The sequence below is a fragment of the Pundamilia nyererei genome, unplaced genomic scaffold (assembly GCF_000239375.1).
Source record: "Pundamilia nyererei isolate P.nyererei 1_Seehausen unplaced genomic scaffold, PunNye1.0 scaffold00059, whole genome shotgun sequence".
Lineage (NCBI taxonomy): Eukaryota > Metazoa > Chordata > Actinopteri > Cichliformes > Cichlidae > Pundamilia > Pundamilia nyererei.
Genome location: NW_005187460.1, coordinates 2,412,767 through 2,427,274, shown reverse-complemented (window position 1 = coordinate 2,427,274; position 14,508 = coordinate 2,412,767). Strand labels below are relative to the sequence as shown.

General features: G+C 42.4%; 1 protein-coding gene across 4 annotated transcripts in view; it reads right to left on the bottom strand.

Annotated features, from left to right (window-relative positions):
• The window catches only part of grid2ipa (glutamate receptor, ionotropic, delta 2 (Grid2) interacting protein, a), a 35,284-nt gene extending 21,517 nt beyond the window's left edge, over window positions 1-13,767 (bottom strand). For 3 of the 4 annotated variants that reach the window (XM_005734624.1, XM_005734625.1, XM_005734626.1), the window contains exons 1-8: window positions 13,290-13,767; window positions 11,654-11,907; window positions 11,231-11,563; window positions 10,996-11,150; window positions 1,935-2,210; window positions 856-941; window positions 707-776; window positions 35-331 (exon numbers count right to left, since the gene is read on the bottom strand). In XM_005734624.1, coding sequence (XP_005734681.1) covers window positions 35-331; window positions 707-776; window positions 856-941; window positions 1,935-2,210; window positions 10,996-11,150; window positions 11,231-11,563; window positions 11,654-11,907; window positions 13,290-13,371 — 1,553 coding nt within the window. In that variant the 5' untranslated portion in view covers window positions 13,372-13,767. Of the gene's footprint in view, window positions 1-34; window positions 332-706; window positions 777-855; window positions 942-1,934; window positions 2,211-6,953; window positions 7,491-10,995; window positions 11,151-11,230; window positions 11,564-11,653; window positions 11,908-13,289 lie in introns of those variants that run through there. The other variant, XM_005734627.1, reaches the window with a different exon arrangement.
• Window positions 13,768-14,508: the final 741 nt, after the last annotated feature.

Below are 14,508 nucleotides of genomic sequence, written 5' to 3'. Positions count from 1 at the left end.
CCATACTCTCCTTTTCTCCCTGTGCTTTGCTTACCTATGCTGGAAGAAGTTCTCCAATGCTTTGCAGATTGTGTATCTCTCCTGAATGGTCAGCAGGTGCTCCAACTGCTGCCCAAAGGTGCGACCCTGAACCCTGATACTGGGAGGCAGAATCTCTGCCACCCACTGGAGGGAGCTGAGCACAGGAGAGCGGGCCCGTTCTGTAGGAACGCCGCCTCCTGCAAGGTCCTGCTCTGCAAGGGTAAATGTAGGCGGCCCATCCTCCACTACCAGTGTGGGCATGGCACCGCTTCCCTGCAGCATGGACACTACCTTTTCATGGGAGGAGGTCCTGCAGGCGGACAGATGGTATCCAGGATGTCAAAGGCATTTCTACCAGTTATTTAGTAGAAAAGCTAGAACTTAATATTTAGTGATGTCACTACTACTTATGTCATCCAAATAACCAGTAACCAATGAATGAAAAGTTGCTTTGGGGGGTACTTTCTTGTCATATTTTGTCTTACTTCAGTCTTGTAATATATTCAAAGGCTCCAAATTTTACAAATGAAAAAAATATCTTTAACAGTGGGACCATAACAACATGTTTATGCTAACTTCCTATCACTTTTCTTCTTTTTTATTTCTTTACAAGCAAATTGCTTTAGGATTTGCACTGTTTTATGCAAAAACATGCAAAGAATATGTGCAGTTTATGCAGTTCAACCTCATGTCCAGTCCATTGAGAAACAGGATGCGGTCTCCTGGTTTTAGACCGGCTTTGTCTGCAGGACTTCCTGAAGAACAGAGAAGGAATGACAGACAGTTTACCTATATGGCGTTCTTATTGAAGTCCATTATCTGCTTCATTCTTACCAGGGATCACGGAGTCAATCCACACTGGAGCATGGCCTCTGAGAGTGAAGCCAAAACTCATGTTGCCCTTGCAAACTCTCACTGTCCTAAAGAAGCAAATTTAAGCTTCAGTTAACAACCATACTCAGAGCTCCTTTGTTGTAAAAGAAAAGCAGGTCACCTGAAATAATCTATCACATTCAGGGGCTAAATCAGCACGACTGTAGTAAATATTAGAAAACAGGTTACAAGAAAGCCCTCTTAAACTTTTAAACATCATTATAATAACATCCAGTGGACAGAAACTGTTACAATAAATGGGGTAAAGTTCATTAATTGTCAAGCTCAGTGAATGTAGCCTTGAGTCACATAACATAGTTAAACATAGTTCGTCTGCCTTTTCTGAAAGAAGCTGAGCAGACTTCCATATTCAGCACACTACTTTAAATTCGCATCCTGCATGAACAAGCCTACTTAAATATGGACAATCTGTCCCCAGGGAGCTGTATAACGAGGAGATCGGGAGTGTCTTGTGGCGGTTTACTCCCATAACTTTAGCAGAAGGTGAAAGGGTGCTTAAATCATGTTTAAAGGTGTTTTTCAAACACCTCTCAGCATTAAATCTTTAAATGAGTTTATATGAGTGGAAAAGCGAGTGACGTCAATTCATGATGAAAAACGGCATCACTGCAGGAAAAGAGAGCAGGCGTGACTGTCCTAATAGGTTTATGTCGCCACTGGTTTTACCACTTAAGGGTCTATTTTTCACTGAAATCCTACATGTTCCAGTTTAAATAAATTCCCTGCTTACACAGAGACGGCTGTTCAGTCAGTTTTGGGGGGGTTTTTTTGGAAAGGTGCAGTGATCAAACATAGGAGGATAGACAGTTATTTAAAGAAACTGGCATCTTGAAGACTAAAAATGACATACACTGTGTAGCTGAAGCCAGCACACTCTGGAACTGATTAACTGTTAGCAGAAAAAATCCAAATTTCTTATACTGGTCATTATTTTTGCAGAGGTGGGACTTGTGCACCTCTATCTTTTTGCTCTAAATAAACTTTAAGGAAAACCAAAATCATTGTTACTTAACACAGACCTGCAGTTTGCGGTGGTGCCACTGGAGTGGCCAGCTATGAGTGACGTGGTCTTGCGCATGCCTCGGGCAGGGGGTACCACACCTTCCTCTGCGTGGGTGCGTGGCACTGAGCTGGCGCGGGTGGAGACAAGAAGGCGTTCGGGGTGATCTTCGCTTCGGCTACGGCGAAGGTGGCTGCGGCTGGGGTCACTAAAGCTGCGCCCCTTCAGCCGGCTCATCAGGCTTTGGGAAACCACTTCGTCAAAACGCTCCCGGTGCTTCTTGGGAATGAAGATCCTGACAAACATTGTGGGATCAGAACAAACCCCAGAGAGACTGGATAAGCTTTTACAGCAAAGGAGGAGCAGTTTCCAGTTCAGCTTCTCTTGTGTTCAGTCAGTACCCAGCAATCTTTTTTTTTTTTACATTTGTACAAGAGATCAGTATCATATATAATAAAAACAAGCAGTATTTCACCCTATACCTTCCAAACAAAAATCATATTCTTTATACTAATGTCTCAAAACATCTGTTGTCCGAGGTATCAAAACTGCAGAGGGATTCTTGTTCTGATTACGTATTGCTCCAACAGCAGGATCCACTTAATTGGCTTAAAAATAGTTCAATCCGTATCATCTCATGGGAGTGTCGAGGCAAGCAGAAAGAACTGGTCCAACATCTGAGTGTGTGTGTGTGTGATTTTCGTGAGAGTTTGCATGTGAGTGAGAGAATGAAAGAGAGAGACGAGCTTTGTTGTGTGATCCTGTCACATTAGCGGCTGCAGGTAAAAGTGTTCAGTATCAGTGACAGCTCACTGCTAATATACGAAATGTGAGGAAGCTCAGTGCCAGAGCCACCTCTGGGAGAAAGCACTTCATTCCCCCCCCTACTACTGTTATTTTGCCCTCCCATCATCTACTCCAAATGTGGGTTTTTTTCTTCTTAAAGGAAAAGCAAACCCTCACATCAAGTTGCCATTAAATTTAGTGTGTTAAAGGGTGTGTTATGAGGGTAGTGCACCCAGTTCCCCCCGATCTTTTGTATGTTTCATGCACAGAGATTAAAAATAACAAAACAGAGTTGTAATTTCTTTTTCAAATAATGAATCAAGCCAAAGAGAGCTCGTATTTCAGATGCACAACCTCTCAGAAGCTTTGCGTGCATCAAAAAACTTGCTGCTATTTATTTGATACAAATTTCTCCCTTTAATGCCTACATCATGAACCTGATTTTTTCCAAACTGCACAATACATTTTTAAGCAATACACTGCTAAAGAAATTAGCCAAATATAGCAAATATATTTATGATATATGGAAATTATTTTCTTAATTTGTCAGAAGAACACCCTACCGGTATTTTCCAAAGATTTGAATTTTCTCACAATTATTTCATGGTTCAGGCTTTGAAGGGTTAAGATCTTTAGCATCAGCTTTAAACACTGATAAAGAACCATTTTCTTACGGTTTCTACTCACACCCAAACCTGACATTTGCCACTGATCTTTTTAGATTGCTTGAAATGTCTGGTCCCATTAAACTCTCTTGCAGTCTTAGTGCTGTCTGCTGGTTTATATTTGGCCAACTATCTGCAAGAACAAGAAAATTGCATAACAAAGCAACAGAAGTGACCTAGAAATGGAAGAAATATTGCCAATAACTGTTTTGGAAAGTGTTCTATCGTGTGCTCCTTCTTTAAATATAGGGCGCTCCTCTGTTACACATACGCGTGCACCTCCTCGCCACCTTTTCTCTTTTGCATATCTTCCTCCCCATCCTGCCTACAAAATGATGCTCCCTCGATTCTCAACACAACTCTCTCTATCTCTCTAACTTCACCGTGAATCTCCTGGGTGCTTCCACTGTTGCAGAGCAGGAAAGAGTGCTTTGTTTTTTTTCCAGAGTGCACCAGTTCCAGTGTGGCTCCATGTACACAGCATAAATTCTGATTTAAATCCCAATAAGGCTCAGCGGCGCACTTTGGATTTCAAAGCTGTCACAGTGATTTTAGAGGTACATTTGGGAATATCGTTAGGAGGCAAAGATTAGATTATTCTCAGTTTTGTAGTTTCTTAAAAATCCTTGCTTATGTAGTGTGTTGCCTTCATACCAATATCTTAAGATGCAAAGCTGAGGGAATATAGATATTCACTCTCTAGAGAATTATTAACACAAAGTTATGACTCACTTAAACTTAAAGGTTTTTACAAGTGCACACTTATATACACCAGACCATAGCTTTAATTAAAACCAACCTGGAACACTGCACATTGATCGGTATCCAAAACCCAGCTATGCACAGGTGTTCCAAAAATACAGACTGAGACTTTTAAAACTTCTATAAATGAGGTCATGCACTCCCAAGCTGTATGTTAAACCACTACCAACATCCAGTGCTCATCATCCACAAGAACAAAACACTCAGTTTAATACAGTCTCTAGTTTTGTACTGTTGGTAAGACTTGTGACATTTATTTTGCTTACTGGTTGCACCTGCAGCTTTCATACGGTTTATTACATTTATACAAGAACAAACCTGCAGTACACTTGTACGTATATTACAAGCATAACTCAAAGAGCACAAAGCCAGAAGCACTGCAAAATTACAGTTTGCTTTTCCACAGTGTCTCCTGGTACAGAAATTATTCCACCTTGACTCAAACACACTCACAAATACATATGGGAACTAACTGCTGATTCGCTGTATGTTTTTCAACCTCATTAACACTTAATGACTCTCGTGGTCTAACCCAGCCATGGACAGACTCGCAGCATCATCAGGTATTTTCCCTTAACTTGAATAATGGAAAAGCAGTCTGGATGCTTGCAGTCTCACTGACATAAGACCAAACCCATGAATACACAATGCACTTAATTATAGTCACTCTTATGCAAACCTTCTTTGTTTCACTGAAGAAAGACACACTAGATAAAGCAATGCTGCACATTTTTTTCCTATTCACTGATGTCAAAAACTGATTTATAACTGTCAGTTACACCCATCATCAGGGAAAAATGGAAACATGAGTGAGTGAGTGAGTTGAGGTGGTAAAGTTGCTTCAGTGACTATCAGATAATTGGTTTTTCATGTAACCAAACAGTGTAGTATGTCAAGTGGCGTTCCCCATGGTGCAATCACGGGCCCACATTAACTTTATCAAAAGAAGCTCTCTTCACATACTTCACAGATACAGTGTTTATTAATGCACAGAACATTGTTGAAGACTTGTGTTGAGGCTCATCTGGAAAATGTAGCTGAAATACAGAGTCTTTACAAAAGATTCAAAGACTGTAGTAAATACATGTCCACTTTCACCACAACCATAAGGTCTTCCTGTTTCCTCCTGCCTGGCAGGTCTCTATTCAACATCATTTGTCCAATATATTCACTATCCCTCCTGTGTATTTGTCCAAACCATCTCACCCTTGCCTCTTTAACGTTGTCTCCAAGTCACACTACCTGAGCTGTCCCTCTGATGTACTCATTTCTATTCCTGTTCTCTCCTGGACAGACCCAATAAAATGTCCTAGCATCTTCAACTCTCCCTACCTGTTTTCTTTTAGTGCCACCACCTCCAAACCATACATCATAGCAGGTCTCACTACCATCTTCTAAACCTTCCCTTTCCCTTTTACTGCTTTCTGTAGCATGTTGGGACAACCTCCTCAGTGTTATCAGTGACAAAAATTCTTCCATAGGTAATGCTTCATCCACCTAAATTCATGTTAATTATGAACCCAAAAAGGTGTGTATGAGGGTGACAATGATTAAGTGCACTGTGTATTCATGCAGCAAAAAGTCAACTCTTCCCTGGAGGGCAGCAATGTGTTCTTCTGTAACACCAGATTGCTTGGTACTGCTATTCCAAGGACCATGCTCCAGTTATAAACAGCAATACATAAGACAAAACAGTATCCATCCAAGCCAGCAGAAAGCCAGAGTGAGTGACAACGAAAGAAAAAGTAGGAAGAAAAGGAAAGACAGACAAGCAGGAGCTGATGAAGTAACGGCAAAAAACGGAAAAGAGACTGATATGAAGACATGAGCTGTAAAATCTGATAGTGTCATGAGACTAGGAAAGAAAGAAGGCAGAAAACTAGAGCTCTTTCTAGGCCAGGGTCATATAACTATTGGGAATGAAGTTGTATGTTCTGCGCTTACACCCTATGTAGGCCATTCAACTTTCCTGAAAAACAGTCATACATCACCATGGTTCCCCGGACAAACGGAGTTGGGGGGAAATACAAAACAGAATGGGGCCAGTTTTTACACGTTTATCACATTTCATTCTGTCAGTTATTGGTTTCTTTTGCTGTCATCACCTCTACTCCCTCTCTACATCCCTGTACTGTAACTCCGCTGAAACGATCCGACCTACGTCAAAGAAACTTCTACTTGTAAAAAAAAAAGAAAAAAAGTTTAGCCTAGCCAAAACAAGTGAGCAGAAACTTCAAAGCTTCCCTCCAGTGAAGCTGGATGTAGGCCTTGGGATGCCCTCAATTATAAGGAGGGCGAGATAAATCTATAATTAGGTCTGAGGGAGGGGTGGATCAAGGACATGATGCACAGAGGGATGAGTGACAATTGCAATCAGCTGGGAAACTCAGTGCAAGAAAACCATTATTATCATCATCATCATCAGACCCACTTCTGATCAGCTAATTTAACAGCTGGGCCAAGTATGAATCTGCAAACAGGAATCACACTATGTGACACGGTGAAGTTAAAATAAAATAAAGTTAAAATAAAGAGTGAAATTAAAAAGCCTCCAAAAGAAAATGCGAAAGTGGTTGTTGGGAGATGTCAAACTGAGTTTTGCTAAAATCTAGAGGTTTTCTCATCCCAGCTGGAATCTGATATTTCTAGTTTTGACATTTTCACATGCTAACACAAAGTGTAAAATTGATCATCATTACACACCTTGATAACAAGCCCACCAGATATAGTTGCGCAGCAGCGCTCCAGCAACTTCACATACAGCTCAGCACAACAACACAAAGCACAGTGAACACTGTTCTGAGATCAAACAAAAAGTGCCATACCGAAAGTGTCTGGAAAGGCTCCTATCCCTTCCCATGGCTCTTCAGGGCTTTGAGGAAGTGTCTGAGCTCAGTTAAGCAATGCAAATGCCTTCCCTCTGTCTCAGTTAGTCCCCATCTAGTTTTGAACAAACAACTCTCCCGGACAAAGGAGAAAGGAGAGAAAGATGAGAAACGCAAAGGTGTCCTGGATCTCAAAGGTGCCTGCTGCAGGCTCGGAAAGCAGCCAGATGAAGAACGAGACCAAATGAGAGAGAGGGAGGGAGCAATCTATAAGAGTGGCTGTGGTTTAAATCCTTCCACACCTCCAAAACATCCTCAGGCAGCATCATTAGCTCTTCTCCAACTTCATGTTTGGGGGAGCACTCTTTGTGCCTTCCCATCCTTTATCCTCGTCCTCCACAGGCACCAAAAGACAGAAGCAAAGGCTCGAGGTCAACACAGGGTTGTCTTCTTGGTCTCGGTTAAAGGATAATCCTCAGTATTGACTTGTCCATCATTCAGCAGTGAGAGGTAGTGAGTGACAAATCTTCTCTTCCCTCAGTGGAGGAAAGAAAGAATGACAAGAACAGAGGAGTAAGTGAGGAGGGAGAGAGGAGAGAAGTGGAGAAGAGTGTGGAGCCCCAGTGGAATTTCATAGGCAGGTCAGCACAATGAAACCGTAATGTGCATAAGTGAACATGCAGGAAGTTTGGCAGTTGTGACTGTGTTATTCATCCCTATTCATTACATGTATGCTAGGTAGGAAATGTATCCAAACTGGTGCAAAAACTACCAGAAAAGACTGATTCATAAAGCAGAAGCTGAAAACATTTTGGCACTCAAACACAAAAGGATGTGAAAGTCTAATTAATTCACACCTTTGAAGTCTATATATGGATGCAGTGTCAGACAAAGGCTGACACTTCACTATACTCACAAGTTATCAAAACACTGCACAGCCACATGAACAAAAGAGCTAATAGGTACTCCCAGCTTGTCGCTAATTTCAATTGTTAAGCACTTGCTGACCCCTGGGCTTTACAGCATTTAAGAATTGACACCGGCAAGTGCGCCAGAAACCTAAGAGAGACTTTATTAAAAGAAGTAGGCTGCTTAAAAATAGAACACATCCTTTGGGAGGAGGGGAAGCGAATCAGCGATGGGGACAGAGGCAGACTGAGCAGCGTGTGGCCCAGCTGGTCAAGTTTTCACAAGGCGGACAAAAGAAATAGTTTCATGAGCTGTTAAGCACACCTCAGATCCTCTGACACAGACCCCTCATTATCAGTGGGTGGGTGGAGTGTTCTCACATTCGTGTGTAAATGCATGTGCATGAGTGTGTGAGGGCTGTCGTAGTAAGTAACAGTGATTGAGGGACACAGACCGGCAGATTGGGTGGCAGAAGGAGAGCAAACACTTGATTCTCTGTGCTCAGAACGACGACACAGGCACCAGGCTCATGACGGAGCACACTAATAATCGTATATCTTGCTGTCGGGCATCTTAATTCCTTAGTCAGCGGCTTGGATTCCCAGTACAGCTTTTCAGATCACTGCGATTAGGAGTTATAGCACAATCAGTATACTTAATGAGACAAAAAAGGCATTCAGTATCAGCAAATTCAGGCTAGGGTAACAGCTCTGAATAGCTCCGTCATGCTGATAAGTTAAATGCAATAAATGGGGAACACAGTTTACTAGTTGGCACCAAAATGCATCTGAAGTTATAAGAAAGGTCACAAGCAAATAGCTGAAATTATGACAATTCATTGTGAGGGGATCATGCACTCAATTTTGTGGACCTTGTTCTAATCTGGAGATTTTTCTCTCAAAACGAGCAATGTAAACCTCATGGTTTTAATAAAAGATGCTCACTGGAAAGTCAAGCCTATAAACTGCAGTCAGAGGGCTTTTTCATGGGGAACCATGAAAGTCTGAGCAAAATTAGCTAAGAAGAGATTGCATTCATATTACGAATTTCATTGTCCACAGAAACTGTTTACATCGACCAACACAACGCCTGAGGCACAGCTCCTGGAAGCACAACTCCATACGGCTCCCACCACAGACAAACTAAAGATTCAGCTGAAACATAAAGACCTTTCTTCTAAATGTGGAATATAAAGTTTATTTTTAGCCTTTCTTGAGACTACAAACTCAAAAAAACCCTTCCAAATCTTTTTTTTTTAGCTGTAGGCAACATAACAGGCAGACACAAAGACAAAAGCGTGGAACGTAGCACATGTACATCAAATCCTTTCAAGGTTATAGCATTCCTGATTCAGCACCACAGTATGGAATTGTGGGTAAAAGAAGGTAGAGTTGATTTTTTTAAAGACAGACTCAGACAATTATTGTTAGAGTTATTGCTGAAAGTGAGAAAAACAGCTCAACAGTCCTCAGTCCTCTATGGGTGCAGCTAATGCATAATTGATGGCTCTCCTGTGGACAACAAACATTGCAAACCATTTGTTTTTCCCAGGCAGCTTTCTAAGGATGGAAATGAGCCATCAGTGCTGTGAGACAGACATATGTGTTCAAATGAAACTGAGACGGCTGGACAGCAGCTTTGTTTTTTAGCTGCAGGTAGAACAGATTCGTCACCAAAAAAAAAAAAGAAGAGGCACAGGGAAAACTCATCACTAATTGATTATGACAGCCGACTTGTTACAGAGTGCTTTAACAGCAGTGCAGTTTACTTGATGACCAATCAGAAATGACCACACACGACAGATGCCAAGGAAGGCAAACTCAATGACCAGTTACATGCTGAAAACGCTCTGAAAATTAATCGTGACAAATTGTTCGGTACTCACCTGAGACAGCAACTCATAATGTCTCCCAGTATGGAACTTCAAAGCCACGACTGTGTGGATGGAGATTGAGCATCTGCATGTTTCACTGTGTGTTACTATGTGTGCAAAATCTCATCCACCGGCAGCAAACTGGCTGTAGCAGCTAAGAGCTGTATGCAGAGGAGGGAATAAAGAGCATCCAGTAATGTGATCCACACAAAAAACTGGTGCGTGTATCAAAGAGTGCATCACAGCTGACAGGGAGATGTGGGAAAGAAAGAGACCAAGCGAGAAAAAACCAGAGTGAGAGTGAAGTGAGCAGAAAAGACAGAGAGAGCGGAAATGCAAGCGTGTGCAGCTGTGTTGTGTTTTGGGTTTTGATTTTCCAATGATTGCTGAGAAGGAAGAAATGCAATATTCGGCGGTCACACTTCTAATCATACGCTTTTTGCATACTATACCTGAGGTGGGGGGGAAACAGAAGAGTGACATTCAAGCACCCAAGAGCAGTGTTAGACATAAAAGAAACTTATTTATGTGTGGTTTTGACGTGTCCCTGACACAGTAAAATGCTGAATGAGCAAGCAAGAGGCAGGGTACAGCAGTCACACAGCACTGTTCACAATAACAATAAAATAAATAAGAAAATGAAGTGCCATAATAGCCAATAAAAAGGCACCGTAAGACACGATGAAATAAACAGGTCTTTTAAAAATAACTGAATAATAATGATTCAATAAAATTCGCCGTAAACTGGGGAACAACTAACAAATTCTGAGCCTGTGAAGACAGCGAGCAGCAGTGTATTTTGTAAGAAGCTGAGATAAGAAAAAAAACTGGCTGTTTAGTGCTCTGTATGTAAATACAAGAATTTCCTGAAACATATTGGAACCAATGTAAAGACTATAAAATGTGAGTACGTGAGCTTGCATTTTATACAGCTTGGAGTAGTGAAAGAGATGATTATAATCCAAGTCTAAATACTAAATATCATATCAGGTTTGGCTTTGGTCTGAAACCAGATGTAAAAATGATCAGAACTGTGTTGCACTGTGAGTCTCCCCCTCATTGGTATTCCAGGGACATCTAAGTACGGGAGGAACAGTTTTAAGAAACTCCCGTTTTTCTGAGAAAGTGTTGTTAATCACTGCATAAGAAGAAGTAAATCATTGAAGCCAATCTTCTTGAAAGATGCACATGGCATTTAGTCAGGCTTGTTTTACCCCCAAGTCTCTCTCTGATTGCATATCTGGGTGAATGAATAGCTACCTGACACTGTCAATCAGTTGCTGATGCTCCTCGGTGATCAGAATATCAGGCAGGGCCTCAGCCAGGCTCTCCACATCCCTCTCAGCAGCGTACTGCTTTAGCACCTCAAACAGCTGTTCCTTCACATCTGGCTCCTCTCCTAACACTTCCTCCACCTGACAGAGAAAGAAAAAAAGGCATCATTAAATATGTTAAGTTTCAATTCAAAACATGCAGAAAAATGATAGAAAATTACTTTTTTATTGAACTCCATGGCCTTGTGGGCCCGGCTCTCCCTGACGCTATCACCGCTCTGTGACAGCACCCTCATGCTGCTGCTCAGCCGCTTGGGTCGACGTGCCATGCTGAGCACACCCAAACGCAGAGGTCGTCCCTGAGCTGCTTTTATCATGGCGGCTGCTGTTTCGTGGTGCTTCACTGGAATGCCGTTGACCTCCATGACATAGTCCCCTGCCTTGAGGCCACTGCGGCCAGCTGGACCATTAGGCATGCAGTCCTCAACCATTAGGGGGCTGTCTCCCACAATGGTGAAGCCAAAACGGCCATCTGGGCCTGGGTTGATGTCGATCTGAGAGGGCAAAAAATGAATAAAGTTTGCCACCTTTGCACCGTCTTCACCATTGTAGAGCTGAATGTGGGTTATTGACTTTCAGCTGACCTGTTCAATCCGTGACACCACCCCGATGCTCGGTGGGACCGTCTTGAGGGTCTGAGCCAAAGCGATCAGCGCCGGTGTGCTGAGGTTGGTCACATCCTGGCCCTCTATGTCCACCACCTGGTCACCGGGCTGTAGGCCAGCCAGGTAGGCACTACTGCCTTCTACAACAGACAGGATATAGCTGGGCCCAGTGCCTCCAAGTCGGAAGCCAAATGCCTCTGGCCAGTTCTGATTGGTGGCTGGGAGGCCGAGGTCTGGATAACAGAGAGAGAAATAAAACTTGGAGAGACGCAAAGAAATAGCTCATTTATACATTTCTTGGGCGGAATTAGGTATTAACAGAGCAAAGCCTCAGACTCAAAGATGGTTATATCAATAGGCACTTTACGAAGGGGTGAAATCATCTCTGCTTTACTGCTTATCGCATGTTCTGAAAGCATTAAAAAAAAGAGCATTGCTAATCTGGTCCAAGCTCCTAATACAGTGGAGGTGGTTGCGAGCTGTAGAATAGAGGTCAAACCGACTGTTTAAATGGGCCAACTGAGATATGGAGCTGCTTGTAGCTGTAGCAGCAGGTGCACTGGTCTATTTAATGAAACTGCAAAATTTCAAGGCACTCTCTCTGTTTTAGAAAGATTGACTTTTAATAAACCAAAGGAGGTTATTTATGCCTGCTGCTATCTAGCCCACATGTCAAACCAGCGGCCTTCCCCTGGTCACTGGCCTCATTAAGCCGCTGTAGGTCTCCCAGTAGAATCACTCGTCTTCCACAGCCATCCGAATGCATCGAAGATATATGTAGGACATTATTGGGACTGTTTAGTGCACTTTGACTTTACGTGTAGATGCTTTTATTTTGTTCCAAAATCTTTGTCTATGTTCTTGTCTTTTGCAGCATCCATATTTGTATTTGTATTACAGTGTTGCTTATTAGAACCAGCTAATTTGTACATAGTTGTCATGTATGTGGCCAAGATTGAAAACTTAGATGCAAGTTATTTGATCAAACAAGTCAAGCCAGTGCTGCTACTCCATGAAAAATATAAATTATGACATCATGATCCCAAGGCAGAAAACCGGAAAGGAAAACACATTAAAAAATATTTACCAATCGCAACAACCAGCACCAAAGAATTGTTTTTCTTCTTGCAAATGATTCGTCTTGTAAAGACACAGAAAAGAAAAGAAAGAAAGAAAAAAGACTAATTAAAAAGCTCAAATTCTCTGCAAGCCTTTGTAAAGTAATCTGAAAATGTCAGACTCTACTTCAAAACAAGACATAAAAAAACAGATCTTACCAGAGCACAGGGATGAATATTCAGGGCGGTGAATACAATACATATATACAGACTCAAAAACCCACAGAGTTTGATCTCAGAAACAAACAGTAGCTGATTAAGGCTTTAAAACAGACTGGAAAATCGCTACTACTGAGATGTGAATCGTAATCTTCTCTCCCTGCAAGAACATAAGCGGCACTATCGAGACTTTCTTGTCCTCTTCTCTCCGGCTTGTGACACAGATACACATCTGAGCTCCAGGTCCTTTTAAAGCTTCCCTCTTTATCTGACTTCCACTAGATGAAACACCTCGGGAATAGCATAAAAATAATTATCATTCTGAGAAATAGACTTACAGAAATCTTTGGAGGCACTCCGAGTTCCCGACTTGCTCTGGCGCAGGGAGAAGCGGCCCTTTCTGCTCAGGAAACGCCTCATCCTTGCCCGGCTTGCGGCAGGGCACGTTCCAGCCAGCCTATCTTCACCCCCAGCTTGGGGGCCGATGCAGCCAAAGAGTGTCCCAGGACACCCTCACGCTGCTCCTCACCTGAGCTCACTACCTCCAAAGGCTTCTACCCACGTAAGTAAATCAAGTGTACCTGAGAGGTCACATTTGGAGATTACGTAGGCCAGTGCCTCCCCCTGTTCTCAGAGAAGTAGCAATCTGAGGCAGTGGTGGTGGAGGCTGGAGGAGAAGGGAGAGTGTCTGAAAGTCAGGTTCTCCATCCTGGGTGAAGCAGCCTCAGTACAAACCCTGTGGCTGACGATCAGGAAACTGGGACATGCACACTTGGTCCTGAAATGGTTCTTTGCGAGAAAAGGTACAGCGAAGCCCCATTTTTCTATAAATACCTTTCTCTCTCTCACTCCCAGCCTCTCTCTGTCTCCCTCTGTAGCTCATGTGCATGAGGCCCTCTCAGAGGGCTGAGGGATGACCCAGAAACTGTAGAGTATGAGCCAGGGACACGTCTCTGATTATAGCATCTGTGCTAACCTTGCTACTGGAGCACTGGTTACAGAGATGGAGCCTACAGATAGGCTCAAGGTTATACACACATCAAATACAACAGTGGTTTTTTGGAGGGTTTTTTTTTTTTTTTTGGCTAAGCCAATCATCCACAGTGAATTTGCCACAAGACCACAGGGCTAATGGATCAATAGATCCAGTTTGTCTCTGTAGGAATTGTGACAGAACAGTGGTGCTTTCATGTTCCTACAAAGGAGCCACAGCAGTGGATGCTGTGCTTTACCTGCCAGGTGTGTATGCTTTCAAAACAGGTAGGATTCCCAAGACGGCAGGTGGTGTTCACTCTACAGCAGTGGTAGGCAACCTTTCTGATGACGAGTGCCATCTAAAATTTCCTCAGAAGTCAGTGTGCCATATGATTGCATTAGCAATAAATTTAATAGCGCTCTATATTAATAGTTACACACTATATAGAACCACTTTATAGAATTATATTTGTTCGCAGCTATCAGCAAATAGTTATCAGCTATTTTGAAACAAAAAACGACTTTTTATCCATAACAGCAAATGAACTGTACAACAGAAAATACAAATGCTATTTATGGTCT